Genomic DNA, 20,379 nt, shown 5'->3' with positions numbered 1-20,379 from the left:
ATTATTTCAGTGGGCTTATTAACAGATTGTACACCATAGAGGAAATAGTAAGAGAACTTGAAGACAAATTGTAAAAAAGTATTCAAACGTGAAAAGAGAAAAAAAAATGAAGAGTAGAAGGAACATTGGGTATGAAATCTGCAAGATGCTGTAAAACAGTCTAACGTTATGAGAATTGCAGAATGAGATGAGAGAAAGTGTGAGGTAGAAGAAGTATTTGAAAAAATAATGACAAACATTTCTAAAATTAACAAAAAATACCATCACACAGATCTGCAAAGTCAAAGAACCCTCAGCAGGATAAATATGAATATAAACACATCCAGGTATAATGTATACAAATTGCTGTAAAACAAAGAGGAAAGATTGAGAACAACTAAAGTAAAAAGACATAAATATAATCAAAATATATGACCTCTTACATCAGGTATTCTGAAGGTAGCATTATGTTTTTGAGGTTCATCCACATTATAGCTTTTACCAGTGTTTCTTTCCTTTTTATTACTGAATGGTTTTCCATTTATGATTCTACCATGTTTTGTTTATGCATTAACTAGGTGATAGATACCGGGTTTGTTTTCACTTCTTGGCGTTATGAATAATGCTGCATTGAACATTTATGTGCAGATCTTTGTGCAGACTTGTATTTTAGCTCCCTTTAGACATTTAGGAGTAGAATTGTTGGGTCAAATATTAATTATATGTTTAACTTTTTAAGAAACTGCCAAAGTGTTTTTCAGAGAACTTGTACATTAATTCCTACCTGTGGTATATAAAGAGTCTTAGGGATAATTTTAACCAAAATGTTCAAGACCTCTGTACTGACAACTATTAATAAAATATTGCTTTACAGAAAGTAATGAAGACCCCAATAGCACTTACCTTCGCTAAAGTTATGAAATTTCAGAGAACTGTTCCAATAGATGGAAACTATTAGTTGTTATTGGTATTTTTCCTGGATTTGTTGTCACTAAAGGTTCATTCCTCACTCTAGCAAATAAGCAGAAATAGCTTGTATAACATCAATAAGACGCTAGGAAAAATATTGCTCATTCAGAGGGAACCTCTACCTCAGTAGTACTCATAACAGCTGTCCTTGAATAAGACCTAAGTTTATGTATGTAACACACTATCTTCTTTGAACCTCACAGCAATCTTATGAAAGATTTATTTTAAAAACTATTTAATAGATGAAATTGAATTAACCTTGCCCAGGCTTACACCTTGGTGGCTCAGTGGTAAAGAATCTGCCTGTGATGGTAGGAGATGTGGGTTCGATCCCTGGGTCAGAAAGATCCCCTTGAGGGAGAAATGAGAACCCCCTCCAGTATTCTTGCCTGGGAAATCCCATGGACACAGAATCCTGGCGGGCTACAGTCCAGGGGATCGAAAGGAGTCAGACTCAACTGGGCACACCCACACAAGCTCGCACACAGAGTAAACGCTGGAGCCTAGGTTCTGACAGTGCGCGTGCCCGCACAGCCCCGTTCTCACTGTTAATTCTGTACTGTCTTCCAAAATGATGACATAAGACAGGAAGCCTGCTGACAAGTGGCCGTGAGCATGTAAGGCAGGTTTAGCCTGGCGTACACACGCAGCGCCAGCATCAGTGCATGTCACTGTGAAACTCACTCCCTGAAGTGTCCTGAGGCCTCCGTGTGTGCGTGCCTCAAGTGTGTGGGAGGAGGAGAGAGGCACAGTGAACCGAAGAGACGCTCATGAACAGAACTCTTCTCTTTTTACTCTTTTGTTTTTCTTGGAATATAATCAAAATTCGTCGTTTCTAAAAGATTACGTAGAACCATCTGCAGTCTTTTAAGAAACTTTCGATAGAGCAGCGTAGACTGCTGCAGATGGAGAGTACTGACAGTGCTGTTGAAATAAGCAGGAGCGGACGTCCCTGCAGCAGAGAAAAATAGAGACACGCGGCGTCCCTCACGTCAGGGTGCTTGCACCCTATTGTAGGACTGGGATAAGCTCTGAGTTAGCCCCACATGCCACCGAATCAGAACGGACGTTAGCAGCTTCCGACCACTGGGACCACTCTGTGGAGTCGCTGAGCAGCCAGGCCGCTCCCTTTCTTTGCCCCGTGCTCCTTGCCCTTGCCCTGTACCCTTGGGCTCAACTTGCTCTCACGCGGCGGTCACAGTCCAGCTGCCAGGCTGGGCTTCAGGCAGGGAGAGAGAAGAGGAGGAAGGCCCTGCCACCTGGGCGGGTCCACCTGCTTTTAGGAAGTCCCCAGAAGCATCACTCCCTAAAGCTCACTCCTGTCTCATTGGTATCCTCCCTGTAGAATTGGCCGAGAAACGGAGGTAATGGCTGGGCACATTACCACTAGCACTTCACCCTGTCTCACAAGGCATCTTCTGCTAAGAAGGACAGGGAGAGTGCACACCAAATAGGCAGTAGCTGCCCACTGGCCCTTCCCTTTTAACATGAGTGTTAGCTTTTTTATTTTTTATTTGTTTTCCTTTTTCTGAAATATTATGTACCTATAGCAAAGGGCGTAAATTCACACCTGTCTGAATCGTCCAGTTGAGTGACTGGTTTTTCCGTGTACACACCATGTAAGCAGGAGATGGATTCCAGCACCCAGGCAAGAAGTTCTCCAGCTTCTTCTTTCGACCATGGATGTCTTAGGTCATTGTCTCTTTCTGGCTCCCTGAATTGTGTTGCCTTTTGAAAAAGTGCCCAAACATACTTCCACTGTGCTGTGAGTATGGTGACTGGTCATCAGATTAGATGGTGGAGAGAGGCCCCTGAGAGCCAGGGGAACTAGACTTGTATCCTGACCCCCGCCCCCACTGCGGCCACACGGCTCTAGAGAAGGCACTCTGTCTGAGTCACCACTGTCCTGTCACCAGGGCAAACTGTGTATTGTTCTGCTTGAGATGCTTTTCTTCCTCCTTTCTGTCTGGCTCTTCTCGTAGGTGTCAGTTTAGACCTTCCTCCTTCCAGGAGGCACTCCCAGGTACCCCAAAACTGATCCAGGCGCCCCACCCTGAGTTCCTTCAGAACTCTGGGCTTCTAGGAATCACAGTCCTCCACCGGCCTGTTTACAGTTGTCTGCCTTGCACACTAGACCAGACATGTTTTATCACAAATTCTGGAACCTGTTTACTGTTGCATCCTGGTGCCCAGCACATAGTAGGTATTCCAGAAATATCTGTGGAACAGATGCTGGGAACAGGTGACATCTGAACTTCAGAAATTCCTACCAAGAGCACCTTTCTCAAGAGAGAGCATAACAAGTGAGAATCTGTCTCTTACATGGTGGGAAAATGTTGTTTTTAACCTAAATTTATAAAATAGAGATAATGCCAGATTGCGAGTTTGTTTTAAATATCAGAGAAAATTTGTGCAGAATGCATGGCTCCTTATCGGCATTTGATAATGTATGATAGATGCTGTTTGATAGTGTCTGTCATTAGTGTTAGATCTTGTTTGCATGTCTCTGCCCAGTACCCTGTGCCTGATCCTAGCAGTCGACGTGTGTGTGCACACGTGCGTGTGCATGCATGCACTCAGTCACTCAGCCGTGTCTGACTTGGCGACTCCATGGACTGTAGCTCTGCCAGGCTCCTCTGTCCATGGAATTCTCCAGGCAAGAACACTGGAGTGGGTTGCCATTGCCTCCTCCAGGGGATCTTCCCAACCCAGGGACCAAAACCATGTGTCTTGCATCTCCTGTGTTGGCAGGTGGGTTCTTTACCGCTGTACCGCTGTGCCGCCTGGGAAGCCATGGTAGTTGACACAGGTCCTTAAAATTAGGTTTGCCAGTAGCCCCTGAGCCGTGTGCTTCCTCCCTTCCTGCCCCGGGTGACCCGCTTCCTGAGCGCACTGTCACAGGAGGAGGTGGTCTCGAGCTCTGTGGGAGAAGAGCCAGAGAGAGAGGACTCGGAGAGTCTCGTGAGAGAGGAAGGTTAACATGGAACTTTCTGTCAGGCCTGTTCGAGGCTGTTACTGTGACAAGTTAGTCAGACTGTATTCTGGAAGTCTTTGAAAGTGGAGAGGGAATCTTTCTCTGGGATGATTAAGACAATTTAACCTGAAGCCCAGCGGACGGACCGCGCGACTTCTCAAGGCCGACTTCTTGCCTTTGGTCGGTCAAGTACAAGTAAGTTCTTGCACTTTACAGTGAGGTCAGTTTGAGAAGCTTTTCACACTAGAGGTGGAGGATCACTGTAAATGGCAAACCTTGTGTCTCTGATTCTCCGACAGACCTACATTAACATTTAAAATCTTTTTGTTTGACAAAGTAATTGTTACATCTGAAATGAGGCTTGGCAAGCTTCGTTACAACAATACGGTCAAAGCTGATCACCGCTCTTTATTCGGTTCAGAGGAAGTGTCCAGCCAGTGAGAGAGACTGTGCCTGAGCTCACTGCGTCGTGGCCCCGCTGTCGCCCTGTCAGAGGACACCGCGGTGGCCCTCACCCTGAGCGGCATGCGCCGTTCATTCATTCCTGCCAGTGCTTCTGTTGAGCACCTCTTGTGTTTCAGACACTTGTAGAAGCTGCCCCTCAAAAAGATTATGCTTCTTGTTGAAGATCACAGTACTTCCTAATGGAAAACAGGCTCAGAACCAAGTGCACCTTTACTCCACAGTCCGAGCTCTGTCTGCTTTCATGTGTCCCCGGAGGGAGCGCGTGCCGTCTCTGGGTTTTGAGTACCTTTCACACGACGAGGACTGCAGACTTATGTCTCCAGTCCAGACCACTCCCCCAGCCTCTCGATTTCTCTTTCCAACTGCTCTGGGAGGTCCAAGAGGCCTATGCAACTTAGCCTGTCCCAGGCCAGACTCCTGACAGCTCCCCGCCCAGAGCTCTTTCTTCCTCCATCTTCCCCATCTCAGGTAATGGCGAACTTCATTATGGGGACGTTTCTCCCTGGAGCCATCTTTCTCAGGATAAAAACAAGAAACCAAGCCTCTCCATGGTCTGCATGACCCCCTCTGCCTCCCTGGGTCCCTCTGCTCCTGTTGTACTGCCCTGCTATTTCGTTGGACCAGAGTGTGCCTCCGTGGGAACCAGGCTGCATCCCCTCGGGGCGTCCACTCTGTGTGACCAGCTGTGTCACATCTCCTGCCCAGTCACACAGCAGACCTGAGAACTGACCACCGAATCCAGCAGGTTAAAGTTCACTGGTTCCCTTGACGAGGGATGAAAATGTAACAACAGTAGTGGGACGATTGCAACATGCTGCAAAGGAGGGTCAGCATGTTACTAGAGGACAGGAGTGAAGCTGGAGAGGGGAAGCCATGGTCAGAGGATGGAGTGCATGAAGCTGACACAAGGCGGGTAGAAGGGTTTATTGATGTGACAGGAACTAAGGTGTGACCTGGGAGCTGATGGCCAAAGGAGACTAGAGGCAAGATCAGTGGAAAGAGTGGTCCAGAGAGTCAGCAGACCAACGTGTTTGAAGGAGTATCTGCCCGCATACAGAAAACACCAGGACTTAGGACAGCGATGCCATTGAGAGATTGAAAGCTGGGTGTTTGTGCAGAGGAGTGGAGCATAATGGGCTACAAGTGGCAATGGTGGGGGCGGTTGTTAAGAGAATACTCACCTTCCTGTTGTCCTAGTGGCACATGGGCCATGCGGGATAGAGGAGAGGAGAGGGCTCCTGAGGGAGAGGTGTCGTTAGAGGAGAACCAGGCTTTCACTGAGGAAGAAGGTAAGGGAATGTCTAAAGAGGAGGTGGAGGATATGTGATGAGCCATGACTTCCGGAGGGCACAGATAGAATTGGGATGGAGATGGGGACAGAAGGGGATGGGCAGAGCTTTACAAGTACCGGAGACAAAGAGTGACTAGTGATCCAGAGTTCCTTGAGCTGCACATGACCAGCCAAGGGCCTGATGAGATGAGTCCCAGCGACTTTTCCATCAAAATTCATGTAAAGGCTTGAAGATCTAGACACCAGACAGATTCATGTCACGAGTTCCTTCTTAGTCCCGTTTGCGGAGACAGGGTGATCTGGGAGCTCATTTTTGGCCTCCTTTTGAACACATGTCCGTAACCTGGGGGCACGTGGGCTTGGTCCCAGTGCTACTGTTTGCTCCGTGACCCCTGTGTTTCCTCCCAGTGCTGGGCCTGTTTCTTGACTCTAGTTGATGGGTCGAGAACCTCCGGGAAGGCCAGGAATTACACGGAGCCTTTGGACTTCCTTCTACCCCTGATGCAGGGTAGAACGTGGAGGACAGAGAGTAGGCCTGGGAGACACGGCGTTGGTGCCGGGAGAGGCGCTTACTCTGGACCGCTTGAAGGGAAGACTTTTATTGACCCCTTCTGGTGGAGAAAAGGGATGGTCAACCTACCGTGTTTTCTTGCTTATTATTAATACTGTAAGTTGTATTCATAAATGAAGAAATTTTTAGAGTCTTCTTCCTTTGCCTTATGTTGGGTTTTTAGTTTATCCTTGGGAAATAGGACACATCTTGGGTTAATAGACATTGGAGGTGCACGAAATGAAATGCTGCAAAAGCAATTCAGATGGAACTGACAGGTATGAGAATGGGGCTCAGCTGCTCCCAGCTTCTTGGCTTGATGACAGTCTTGAAATAAATAATCAGAAACTGAGTGAAATGATAAAAAATGTCAGTTTAAAGTTTTCAGTTGTCAAAACTAAAGATTGTCTTATCACCAAACCATCGCCCGACCAAATTATGTTTCCTTTTATCCTGCCGTTCATTGGGAAACATTCGTCACCCTGATTTTTTTTTTTTTTTTTTTTTATGCTGGTCTATGTGAGAGCACTTCCAGGTGGATTTCTAGTCCACCCCGATGCTCATTACTGCTCACTGCATTTAATCAGAAGGCAGTTGCTTTTCTCCTGTTTACTGATCTCAGTACCTGTCACTGACAGTGGACCTGTCTCAGTAAAGGGGACTCTTTTCAGTTTTATGAAGAAGTCACTCTTTGTTTTCTGAGTAGCCAAGATGCGATTTTGAAGAACATTACCACTTTGTCTAAGGAGCCATTATGATGTAACTTCTGACCTTTGGAAAGAAGACTGAGGTTCACTTAATTTAGTGCTGAGTTTCTAAGAAGCAGTAGCCAATTTATTTTCAACAAAATGAGAAAGTATGTTGACTGCTGTGTCCAGATGCTCTACGTGAGGCACTGAGACCGTTAGGGCTTCCCAGGGTCTGGGAGACATCTAGTGTGGTGGGATTTGGCAGGCAGAGGGGCACTCAGACTCAGCAGGTGGGTGGACAACTGCCCCAAGACTGTCCGTGCTGGGAGGCCCGGGTTTAGACCCAGATGTCTTGACCCTTGTTTGACAGTAGCATTTTATCAAAAGTTTCCCTTCTGAATTTCTATCTATAAGATGAGGAAAGTATTGTTTAATAGCAGTTCTCATATTTAAAAGTGTTAAACTTTAAGAGTATGGAGGCCATATTTTGCTGTTGTTGCTTGTTTTTGCTAAATTTTTTCCTTCTTGAATATGAATATCTCTCTGTTCCTCACTCAGCTAGTCCCTCTTCTCTTCCTGCCATAAATGTATATAATACTAGGATAGAAAACTAGGACTACAGAAAGGGAGAGGAGGCATTGGAGACCAGAGGGAACTGAGACGGTTACAGTTCACCATGATCCACTGGCATTGGGTTTCCTGCAGACCCTGACGCCTGAGACAGCATGCCGTCCCTCAGGACACGTGCCCGTGGACAGAGAGCTCGGACTGTGGAGTAAGGGTGCATTTAGCTCTGCACCTGTTCTTCCATTTGGAAGTAGTGTGACCTTGGACAGGCAGCGTAACCTTTTTGAGTTACAGCTTCTACAAGTGGCATTTGGGCTAACGACTGGGTAGGAGGTGCTTGGGAGCAAAGGACAAGAGGAACCATTCTGGCAGAGGAGGGCAGAGGTGAAGACCCGTCCCCACAGGCGTGAGACAAGCCCGTAGCTCCCATCCCCATCCCTTCTCACAGGGCTCGCCGCCCTGTGCTGTCGTCCGAGGAGTTGATGGTTCGTCTCCGGTCACTCTCACCTGGGCTTGAGAAGTGAAACGCAGGAGGAGAACCAGGTGTGGACCTAACTGGATGTGCCCCCTGCCTGCTGTCTGTGGGATGTTAGGCTGGCGCCCCAGCTGTTCTCTACAGCATCCTTACCTGTAAAATGGACAGGACAGCTCTGCCACCTCCAGGGGAGGCAGCGACTGCTCGGGGGTCTCAGGGCTGGCACAGGGCACGGCCCAGAGTGGGCTTTATTATTCACTCCGTGCTTCCTCCGGTGCTAAGCAGCTCAGCTGGATCGTTTTCCATTCTGATTAGAACTTCTTTGCTTGATTGCATCAAGTTGGAATAATGAGAATGTTTATTCCAGGACAATCCAAGATAACAAATTCAGGGTGATTGTTTCCCTACAAAATTAAGAGGACTGGGAAAGGGGAAGCCAGGGAGAGTGGGTGGAAGCCCTTCCTCAGACACCCAGAGTAGTGTGAGAAGCTGATTGTGTGGGCCATAGTCCCGTCATCCAGATTTCCCCAGATAGGTTCCTGTAAAAGTTACGCCTAGTTCACACATGTTGTGTGTGTAAGTGGCCTGTTTTGCATCATCTACAGAATGGCCATGGTGACAGATCCCTCCCTCCCAGGTCTCAGGGACAGCACGCGTCAGAATACAGGACGGCAGTGCGTGTGCCTCTGTCCCCACAGGCTCGGCCAGGGCGGGTGACTGGACGCAGGGGCCTTTCCCACCCACCATCCACAGCCTCTGCTGAGCGGCCGCTCCTGATGGTGACGGGGTGGTGCTGGGGAGGTGAAACATGTCGCCCCACAGCCGTGTTGCTTTCCTGTAAAGCCCAGTGCCTGGGGCCCCCCCAGCATTGCGGCGTCTGCTCCGTAGGGCTGTGCCTTCGTGAGCTCGGTGTCGGTGGGAAAGAAGCCATGGCCGCCCTTCCTCCTGCACATACATCCCCCCACCCCGACCCCTGGCACGAGCCCAGCCTGGGTCCACTGCATACGCGTGCCCTCTCAGACCACGATTCAAGAGACCGCGTCCTCCTCAGGCGCTGTCAGCGCTCTCCACGCGGACAGGTGGTGGTTGAGTGTCAGACACGTTTGCTGTGAATTCAAGTCAGCGACCACAGGAGGGGCCGTGATGCTCCTAATAAGATCGCTCTTCTCCATGGGAACTCTGTTCTGCTTTTAGCCCTGCCTTTAGCAGTTACCTTTAAGTTTCAGATACTTCATCAAGTGTGGTTTAAACTCACAGCCAAGTCAGTTTGTCCTAACTGTGTTTCTGTCTTTCCCTGCTTGTGCGCTTTGTTTCATGCAGTGGTGCTGATTACTATGATTATGGACATGGACTCAGTGAAGAAGCTTATGATTCCTACGGTGAGTAAACGGCTGGAGTGGAACCATAAGTGGAAAGGTCACAGAAACACCTTAAAGCACTTAACTGTGGGGAGATTCATACAGACAGAATTTCAGACCACAGCTGCCTCTCAGTTCATCTGTGCTTATCCATCTATTTTCAGAAGCGCTCTAAGGTTTAAACTTAATATTTAAAGGGGACTAAAGACTTGCATAAAATTGCAGGCATTCAGATTCTGAACCTAGATTTTCTGTTTGGGTTGATTGCAATGTGCTGGTTTTCTCACTTACTTGAATAGTTTGCCAAACTGCAGACACTTGATAGAATGAGTCTCTCTGAAGTGTCTTTGCTTCTTGACAGTAAAGAAAAATGAAGCAGTTGAGACTACAGTTCTCAATTGCTGTCGTGGTGATTCCACCACCCCCATCTTTATATTTTAATTTATTCCCAATCTCAGTTCCCCTAAAAACATTACAGTGGGAGTCATTCGTTAAAGGTTACATAAGCACTGGGACAGGGAGGAGATGGATGGCTTGTCTCAGGCTTACAGGGAAACAGTGAAACTCCACTGAGTCCAGTGGGAGCTGCCTGAGGTGCTGGGGAATCCACGTCCAGAGTCTCAGTATGCAGAAGGACGACAGGTTTAATTAAAAGAATTGGCTGCAGCAACTTAATGATACTGAGAACCTCCTTTGCTGCGGGCACAGAGATCAGAGAGCACGAAGCTTCAGTCAGCTGCAAAGCGCTGATGAGTGCCTCGTGCCCAGCGCAAGTGAGTCAGGATTCTCGTTAATGGATGTTATGACATTTCTCTGAATGTAACTGAAAAACCATTTTCCAGTGTTCCTTTTGAAGTGCATTTTGTTATATCACCTGCCCCAAGCCTTGATGACCGCACCTTGGATTTTTTTTTGTCGTTGTTCGTAACAAACACTTAAGAGACATACCTTGGTTTGTTGAATGCTGTCTACTTAAATTGATGCAAGTTAGCTTGAGGGAATGACGTTGATTGCATGTTTGTATCAAAGAAGAGGTCATTTTAAGCATTTTTCCTCACAGCTTTTTAAAATTGGTCTCTGTGGACACATGGCTTTTAAATCGCTGTGTGCTGCAGCATAAATGTTAACTATTTGTTGTCAAAGACCTTCAAGTGATTCACTGACAGCCCTGAGCTGGGGTGAACCAGGGTCCTTTGTTGGAAATCCCTCGTTCCGTGTGGAGTTAGTATGAGGATGCGTGCAATTTGATGTTATGTCATGAGATTATTTCCTATCCAGGAAATGTTTTGGAAACATAAATCTCTACCCAGTACAGCTTTCCTTCCTTCTTTATATGAAGGACCCATGAAGAACAAAGCCATATTTCCCAAACTGCCCATTGCCAGTTTGCACTCCAGTTTTTTTCTCCTTTTGCCTTCACAGATTTTTATCTGTGTTTTCTTTGTCTTTGAAGAAGAAATCCCAAGTGACCCTTTTCCCATGCATAGATGTCTGCACGTTTAGCAAGAGACAGCTCAATTTGCTGCTGGAGTGTGTGGACTTTTATTAGATAAGTGACCAAAAGGAAGTTCTTGCAAACTTAGCTGTAATTTAAGATATAAGGATCATGTCTTCCCAGGCTGGTAGGTTTCACTAGTGAGATGAACATCTTCCATTGTGTCTGTAATTGTTTTAAAGTGAATTCTCTCAGATTTTTTAGTACCTTGGGGATTTATATCTTCAGTATGACATCTACCGTGGGTTCAGGGCTAAGTTAGATTCTGAAAAATGAAGCCATGGGCTCTCTGGCGTTGATCTAACTGTGATTCTTCTGACTGGCTTTAGGGCAAGAGGAATGGACTAACTCGAGACACAAGGCCCCCTCGGCGAGGACCGCGAAGGGCGTCTACAGGGACCAGCCGTACGGCAGATACTGATTGTGCTGTCTGCTGTTGTGACATAGCCAGTCTCCACCAGTCCTGTATACTGTTCAAAGTAATTTTTTTCTATGAACAATCCCTTTTTAAATAAATCAAAATGCTTAAAATCTGAATGGATGGAATTTAAAACTACTTTGTTGAAACATCAACCTGGGCAGAAAAAAAAAAAAAATACTGGTAAAATTTTGTTATTTCCAGTCTGTATATGAAAAATAGGTAATCAAAAGGAAAAAAAAATAACTTTGATTAACTAGTGTTAAACAAAAAAGATAGGTTTACTAAATATGTTAATCCATCCTTTTAACATAAGCCTCACCTTTCATTTTAAAGGTTTCCATAGAAATTTAGTTATTTTATCTTTTGGCCATATGCTATTTTTTTTTCTCTTGCCAACATGCGTAAAAAGGGAAGCCAATTACAAGTGCAAATAATGTGGTATTCTTTTGTAACTCAAGTCTTGAAATGTTCTGTAGTGTTAAGCAAAGTCTCCTCTTGCTTGATACTAAATAAACTTTTGAAAGAAATTTTGTGTGTGTGAGCTAACAGTTTCATGTCTCTCTTATTTAAAAAGGCCTTCATAAATAGTTGTAAACAGGGAAAAGATTCATTTAACAATGCTTGTCAAAAAAGGGTCACACTAAACATTGTACAATTTATTTAAAACATGGTATAAAACTAAATGTACCATTATATACTCACCGTAGATTTAAATGCTGTTTAAAGAGTCCAAATGGTGTCCAACTGCTTGAATGGCACGTTAAAACTACGCAAAACCTAATCTTGTTTAAAAACTGGTTTTAAAATAACTACTGATTTTCTGAAAAAGATGTGATCAGTTTTCATCTTGTTGAGCGTTTTTTCACTAGTGCAACTTTGGATTTTTTATGAGAATTTTGGTACCTTAATGAACACCTCGCTCCATGCTGGAAGCAATAAGCACAAAGCTTTTAAAGACTTTCTGACTTGACTAATTGAGGTCGCACTCGACAAGGCTGAGGATGTGTAACCCTTAAACGGTCTTCATTTTCAAAGGTAAATAAATCAAATAAGATTTTAATCTCACTTAATTTATCTTAATATAACTAATAAAACCAGGGAGGTTACAACTTAGCAAGTTTCATTATCCATTTTAGAAAGGTTTTAAGATCACCTAAATTCTCATTTTAAAAAGTTTAATTTGTTTTAGTAATCTAAAAAGCCTTAGTTTAGTCAGTTTAATTGGGGCCAATTATACCCTGTTAAACAAATGTAAAACCTCATAACTAGTTGTTTGTAATACATTATTTGGTTAGTAATTGAGGGCACTTCTTAAAACTGACAAATATTTAATAAAGTTTTTCTTTAATCATTTGGCCTAAGTTTTTTTTAAAACTGTAGATTGTGTAAAATGTTTAATTTTTATTTCCTGAGGGACTGCCTTCTCTTTGAGTAAAAAGGTCTTTTCTTTTGTTAGGAATGTCAGCCATCTTGGAAAGTGAAAGGAAGGCGGCGTTGGTCCGGCGGACACAGGTGAGTGTCCTTGTTCCGGTTCTTTGATGTGCTTGGAGGACGAATACGGTCTCATGCTCTTCCACGCACTTCTTCCACTATCAACTAGTGACATGGTGACAGTGGCAAATTAACTTCCGGAATGTAAGCCAGTCAGACCCAGTCAGGCCTGAGCTAGGAGGCTCGGCCGCCGCAGTGTGTAAGTAACTCCGCTCCCTCCTCAGTGAAAGTGTAACCGGCTGGTCGTTAGAAGAAAAAATTTTTCAGTTTCAAGTGGAAAAAAAGCAGTTTCCCAAACCTATTGATACTGTGATCCTCCCCCCTTTTTTTTAAAGACTGTATATATTCTCTCCGTATATATTCATAATACGACACAGATGTGCTGGAAATTTTGGACAATAATTACCGTAGGCTTGTGAAAGTATGATTTTCGCGTGTGTGTCCTTTTCTACTTTGAGTTTTGCAAAACGAAGTTTTGCTTTTAAGAAGATAAATATTGCAAAGTATTTGATAAAATTGTTTCATAAAATTCAAGCAATAGGGATCGTGAAAGAGAGATATCATTAATCTGAGACCATTAATCTGGTCTCACTTTTCAGTTATTCTTGTTTTTTCCTGAACTGTCAGGAATGCTGCATGGGCCCTGACATCCCAGAGAATCTGACTTGTAAGAGAGTGTGTGAGCCCTGCCCGTCGCCGAGTGACATGGTCTGGCTTCAGCTGTCAGCACAATGGGGACATTTCTCGTCTCCTGCAGTTTTTCTGAGTGTTAAGCAAGGTGGTGTTCAGAGTGTTGTGAAGGCTGGCAGGTGATACCATAATGTAGGGTTTCATTATTGAAGTCGAATACACGTTTCATATACATGGTGAATAGGAGCGCTTTTTTTTCTTCTTAATCACCAAAATTAGCCAATTAGTCTTAGGAAGAAAATAGTTCTCTTCACTCTCATAAATCAAAATAAGTGTTTGGGGTTCTCTTTTGTTTTGTTTGGTGCCTCTTTTCTTGTACAGAAAGGGAATGTGAATAAAACATTTTTTCAATTTATTATGTTACATTGAGATTTTTCCACTATTTTCTTTAGTAAGTTTTTGTTAAGTTGGTGGTGTTTTTAGGAATTGGCATATTGAATAGTAAGTGTAGGCTTCTTTAATCAGAAATTATGGACAGATTCCTGGAGGGCTAAATCAATGGACAGTCTTCAGAGCTTGTTCATAGAAATTGTTCAATTTTATGTTCATTTTCATTTTCTTAAAGGAACCATAGATCCACTGGACTGTAGAAAGGGGTTGTGATGCAGGAAGGTCAGGAGCCACCAGCATGCTCTCGGATGGTTCTACTTGGCTTTCGAGGGCTTCCCTCACTCAGCAAATGCTCTGCTGAGCCTCATTCCCCCCTGTCTCAACAGCCAAGACCTGTAGACTGCAGCCTGGTTCTGTCCTGTCCCTCCGTGCACACCGCATCCTTCCCAAGTCATCCCCGTGGCCTCCCTGCTCGGTGTTCGTTTACTGAGCTCTCCGCCAGACACACATGAGGCACCAGGAGCCCTGAGGTCTGTAGGACGTGGACCTTACCCTCAAGTATAGTACAGTTCAGCGCGGATGGAGGTGGTGGCCTGACCCACCAGCACGCCCCGTCTCCGGGCCTTCGCGTCTGGAAGCCGTGCCTGCCCACCCTTCCGCGATGTCTTCACCAGCTCAGCCACAGCCCGCCCTGCTGTCTGGAAAAGCGTGCTTTTACACGTCCTCATTTTAGTGTTGATGACGTGTGACTTCGATTGGTTACAAGTTGCCAACCAACTTGTAACCTGCGCTTAATCACTTTGATGGAATCTCACAACAGCAAAAAGGTGACTGTCCTCTCCGTTTCACCGAGGAAGACGCTCAGGCCTCAGGCGATGGGTCCCTGGGTGGGCCCCCAGCCGGCGGCTGCAGCCAGTTGCGCAGCGCCCACTGTAGTCCAGGGCCCCCGCCCCCAGCTGTGCTGTGAGCGGTCCACTGCCTGGGCTGACCCTCCCTCCCTCTGTGCTGCAGGCTCCTTGAGGACGGGGCTGGCTTCCGTCTTACTTTGCATTCCCAGACGTAGCCCCACAACACTGCGTGCTGGCAGACCCTGTGACTGATAACCCTCCCCCTGCCCCAGATTCCTTCCCGGAGGAAGGAATTCTCTGGCTGTATTTAGGTTCTGAATCTTCCTTTGTTCAGGATATTCCAAGTTGAATCAGTGTTGGTGTTCATGCAGACACATTGGCTGAGCAGCTGCTGTGCTGCAGACAGTGGAGACGCAGTGGTGATGGACACAGCCATCTGCCGGGGAGACGGGCAGTGAAGATGCTAGCAGGGCTGAGGCAGGTATAGCGCATGGGAGAGACGTGCGCTCTCTCTCCCCAGGTGGGGTGGTGGAGGCGGAGGGTGCCAGCAGGGGCTTCAGGACCCAGTAGAAGATGACCACATAGGGAAGGTCTTCTTGGAAGCAGTCTCACCCAGCTCTGTCATCCACCAGCTTTGTGACTTAACCTCTCTGAACTTCAGTCTAAGCTTCAGCTTCCCCATCTGTAAAATGGGCACAGTAGTGATGCCTACCTGTTTGCTGTGAAGATTGGAATCCTGCCTGACACAAACCTAGGTATTTGCTCTTGTTTACTACTTTATGCAAATATTTGGATTTTAAGAAAGCACAGTTATCTAGGAATCGTCAGTTATGTTGGATTATTAGAAAAACCAAGAGATGATTTTGTCTGTGTAGACAAGGGACACATAATGAAGGATCTCGCAGGTCCTGCTAAGAAGTGTAAACATGACAGTCCATGTTGAAATGTAATCTCTCTTCACCCTAGAACTTGCCCTGCTACACGCCCCAGGCAGAGATGGTGCCTTTTTCAGTCTCTGTTCCAACAGGATCTGTGTACAGACCTCTTTGCACTGGTTATTGACCTGATAGCCGGATGGTGAGAGCCTTAAAAACAGGGCCTCGTGTTTTCATCCTCTTGTTCTATCTCCTAGCACGGTGTTTGGCAGTTTGAGCGTTTAGCAAGTCAATGAATACCAAAGAGTGATATTGTCAGTGTGATCAGTGTGACTCCTGACAGGCAGTATTAGGAATGGTTGGGTGTAGTTAGCAGAGACCCAAAACAGGAAGAAAAAAATCACTCACATAAATTGAATTACAATTCAGGCAGTCTAACTTAAAATTAGACAGTGACTCTGATGATTTAGAGAAAAAACTACAATGTAGTCAAAAATCTAATTAATAAGTTAAGCTACTCTATAGGTTATATGTGATAAATATAAATAGTAGTTTGTTATTCTGTATGCAAATCATATCTATTTATGCTAGGTCAGTTCAGTCATATCTGACTCTGTGCAACCCCATGGACTAGCCCTCCAGGCTTCTCTGTCCATGGGATTCTCCAGGCAAGAGTACTGGAGTGGGTGGCCATGTCCTCCTCCAGGGGATCTTTCAGACCCAGGGATTGAACCCGCATCTCTTACATCTAACCTGAATTGGCAGGCGGGTTCTTTACCACTAGAAGCCCATCTACTATTTATAGTGATATACTAATTGTATTGAGTGGTATTGCCATTGTAGGAATAGAAAGGGAAAAAAATCCATCATTATATCTAAAATAGCAAAATCTTATGCTTGATTCTGTTTCCATCTTTGAGCAAGGTTGTAGGACATTTTAAAGTCTGACTTGCATCCTCCCCTCATCCTGCCTAATTGGAACTGACTCTGGATGGGATTCTTACTCTGCAGACCTAGTTGTCCTGCTGTCACTGTTCTCCTCGTCTTGGTGGGAGTCCTTCCGTGGCTCCCAGCACGGGTGCCGCCTGCCTCCCTCCGCTGTCTGCTCCAGCCTCGCGGGCGCATACCTTCAGGGTGCTGTGAGACCCGAGCCATTCTCTGCCCCAGATCACTTGTCCTCACCCCTCTCCCCAGCTCTCGGTACAACCGGCCCACACCGGTCTGTCCAGCTTTGGGGGGAGACTGACACGCCAACCCACTCCGGAAGTCTTCCTTGACCCAGGGTCTCCCCCTGTGCCGTGGGTGCAGAATCCCCCGGGGGGCCCTGGGAGCTCTTAGCCTGCAGCATGGGGTCCTTCCCTCTCGAGCCCCTGCCCCCACCCTGGGCGCGGACACCCTCAGCGCGGGCGCCATGTCTCCAAGCAGCTGCATTTACCTGGTGACTGAAATGAGCCAGGGGGCATCGTGTCTCTGAGTGCAGGACTGTGCCTTAGGACTTTATCTGCCTCATCGGGTCAAGTTAGCGTCATTCTTCCATCGAAAGAGAATTTGCCAGGTTGCTAAATGTTGTCATTCACATATACACGTATGTAAAACCTCACCTGACCTCCACAGCAAGATCCATGCCCTTCCTCACCTGCCCATGTCCGCTCCCTAACACAGTCTCAGCGCCTAACAGGCTCTTGGTCGAGGGGGTGGAATAAGTGAGCAGACGCCTCGTGAGGGCAGGGCTGAGCTCCGCTCCCTCGGCATGTGTTTGTCTCTCTCACCAGCACCACCTGGAACCACGTCTCATTTGACTTTGCATCCAGACCCCAGCCCGCTCCCTGGCGTGACAGTGCTTATGGAGGGGCCGATGACTAAATGAGTCAGTGAGCAAATGGCTCTGTAATTTTAAAATGCTGACCCTGAGCACCCCTCACTGTTAGTTTGTCAGTGGGAATGAGATCGTTTACTTCTGTAACCGCTGGCTTTTTCCATCGGGAAGGTGAAGTTGGAAAACAAAAACATGCCCTTTATTTAGTAGGTGATACATGTGCTTGGTACAAAATCTAAAACTTTGGGGAAAGAGTACAATGAAAAGTTAGTCTTAATTCCCACCCCTGCCCTGAAACACCCAGAAGCAGCTCTTGGTCTTGGTTTTTTGTATGTTTTTTAGAGATAAAAAATCATATGCTTTGCTTCTGCACAGATTATTACTGTTTTTACATACAGAACAGTACACTGTTGTCTACCTCCCTTGTTTCACTTTAGAGTATACCTTTGAGTTCATTTTTCTATCATTTTAAATTATAAAGGTATGCTTTTCTTTTTATTGGCTGAATAATATTTATATGAATGCATCATAATTTAAACAACTGCTGACAGACAAGTCGGTTGCTTCCAGTGTTTTGCACTCATTAGAGACCGTGCTAGAGAGTGTAGCTTTTCATCTCTCTGCTTGTGCACGTTCGTACACATCTGTAGAATAAGTTTCTAAAATAGATTTATTGAGTCATTACATTTTCCTATAGTTATTACTATATTGCTCCCCATAGAGGTAATCGTGTATCTTAATATGCTTTTCTGAAGGAAATTTGAACCCTCAGTGTTATTCCGTCCATTACAATATACAGCTGTTAGCGCCTACACACAGCAAACTCCTCTCCGCAAAGTGGGTTCACAGTTGTTGTTCCCCCATGCACGTGGTGGGGCTGGATCCTGTGGGAATGAGCGAGGCCAGCTCTGGGCACTCGGCTGCGTCTTAAAGACGGTGATGGATCGCGCTTCCTCAGGCTCCTGTCGGTCTCCTCTCACTCCTGGGACCTCCTTTCATGGGCGGACTTGAGCCTGAGGCCAGCCTGCCTCAGGCCCTGCACCAGCCCTGGATGCACCCGGGGAAGGGGCCACCTCTGCTCTGGAGGGGCCCACGGCCTCTCTGCGGAAACCGGGCCCCAGGTGGCCCTCTGTCCACCCTGCCTTTGCCCAGCTCCCCGCTTCCTCCCTTCTTCGCTGGCTGTCCAGAACTTGCCAGTTCCTCAAGAGCTTCTCCTGCCTCCTTCTACCCCCCAAAACCCTTTTTCCTCTTCACTCTGAGTACTGGCTGACAGCACCCGAGGGTGAACCCCTGATTCTGATTTGCTGATTGATGTGTGGGTGGTCCTGCACCCCCAGGAAGTCCTCGAGTCAGAAGCAAGTCTGTCACATATAAGGAGAGCACAGCCATCAAGCCATCGAGGACATGTGCATTGATTAAGCAATGCCAGTTACCACTCGGGCTTCCCTGGGGGTGCAGTGGTGAAAAACCCGCCTGCCAACGCAGGAGACATGGGTTTGATCCCTGGGTCGAGAAGATCCCCTGGAATAGGAAATGGCAACCCACTCCAGTATTCTAGCCTGGGAAAGCCCATGGACAGAGGAGCCTGGCGGGCTACAGTCCATGGGGTCGCAAAGAGTTGGACAGGACTGGGCACACAGGCATATTAGCTGTTTCCCTTTTTATTTTTTATTTTTTATTTTTTTTTAATTTTTATTATTTTTTTTTCCAGTGGGTTTTGTCATACATTGATATGAATCAGCCATGGATTCTGTTTCCCTTTTTAAAGTAAACAGCCTGGTTCGTCCCACAGAACACGGGTGCTGCGTGTGGTCCTGGCAGGCGAGGTGAAGGCCAAGGGGGTGCAGGGACCTAGGTCACATGTGCTGGTCGAGGAAGGACGAGGAGGGAAAGGCTCCACAGAGGAGGAGGAGAGAAACCAAAGGGTTTGAAAGATAAGCTGAAATCTTGAAGCAGACGAAGGAGGAGCACGTGTCAGAGGTGACGGGCTGCCGCAGGTTTGGGAGGCAGGGAGGGCCCTCACGGGTCTGGGGCACGTAAGCAGTTGCTGGAATACGAGGCGTGGCAGCCATGGCGGGGAACAGGAGGGTGGGCAGGCCAGGTCGCAGGGAACAGGGGGATGGCCTCCTCCGTCTGTGGCCGGAGCTGTGGGGAGTAAGTGAGGTGGCGGCCACGTCTCCACTGTGATTGTATCGGTCCTGTTCCCTTCTGATTGCCGGCTGGGTTTTGAACAACAATTTTGTTGTAGTTAACACATCAAAATGTATTATTTGGTGTTAATAATATTAATTAAAATATATCTGAAAGCTGAGTTTCAGGTGACAAGTGTGTATCCATGGGAAGTCACCGCACATTTTAATATTGAAAGTTCCATGTGGAAAAAAAGCCTGGCCATCTGAAAGCAGACCCATAAATGTCATGACGGATGGCATTTTGATGATCATCATACTGTTTAAATCATTCATCTGCCTACTGAACACGAAGATTTTAGGTCCTTAATTTCTATAATTCTATTTTTCCTTGTTTTATGTAAGTATTCTCATTTCTATTAAATTTCAGCTCGCCTGCTTCCTCTGCCTAAATCCTGCATTGCCACCAGAGTATAAATATTTGTCTCTTGATGTATACAAATATATTTCATTTTCCTCTCTTTCAGGAACTTTCCTTCCAATTATGGACTGCTTAAGAATAGTCAACTCACCAACGTGCCTAGTCAGTAAATGAATTCACTTGAGAACTTGAAAATCATCTTTTTTTTGCACAGTTTTGTGTTTCATGAAATGTTTTATAAAATGGTATGCTTTCTGATTTGAAAAGTCTGTTAAAAAAAGGGAAAGAAAATCAATCTTTGTCCCCTAACAGAAAACAAATGATTTGTGTATTACTTAATAAAGGCTGCCCATTTCAATCGCTTCTACTTTAATATAAACCTAGAAAAACAAAGACTTGTTATTTCAGCCCAGCTCTGAATTCTGCACACTTGAGAACCATATGTGGCTGCACCTCACTGCAGGAAGTCAAGACTCAGCACAAATTTCAGATTTGAAAATGATTTCTCCCTCTCAGTTATGGACCAATAAATACGAATATGTTATG

General features: G+C 46.0%; 1 protein-coding gene across 2 annotated transcripts in view; it reads left to right on the top strand.

Annotated features, from left to right (window-relative positions):
* KHDRBS3 (KH RNA binding domain containing, signal transduction associated 3) overlaps positions 1–20,177 on the top strand; it is a 157,449-nt gene extending 137,272 nt beyond the window's left edge. The window contains exons 8-11 of one of the 2 annotated variants that reach the window (XM_061123140.1): positions 9,280–9,338; positions 11,142–11,291; positions 12,690–12,745; positions 19,940–20,177. In XM_061123140.1, the coding sequence (XP_060979123.1) occupies positions 9,280–9,338; positions 11,142–11,233 (151 nt within the window). In that variant the 3' untranslated portion in view covers positions 11,234–11,291; positions 12,690–12,745; positions 19,940–20,177. Of the gene's footprint in view, positions 1–9,279; positions 9,339–11,141; positions 12,269–12,689; positions 12,746–19,939 lie in introns of both variants that reach the window. The other variant, XM_061123139.1, reaches the window with a different exon arrangement.
* Positions 20,178–20,379: the final 202 nt, after the last annotated feature.

The sequence above is a fragment of the Dama dama genome, chromosome 21 (assembly GCF_033118175.1).
Source record: "Dama dama isolate Ldn47 chromosome 21, ASM3311817v1, whole genome shotgun sequence".
Taxonomy (NCBI): Eukaryota; Metazoa; Chordata; class Mammalia; order Artiodactyla; family Cervidae; genus Dama; species Dama dama.
The sequence above is the reverse complement of the archived record's forward strand: the minus strand, read 5'-3'. Positions and strand labels throughout refer to the sequence as shown.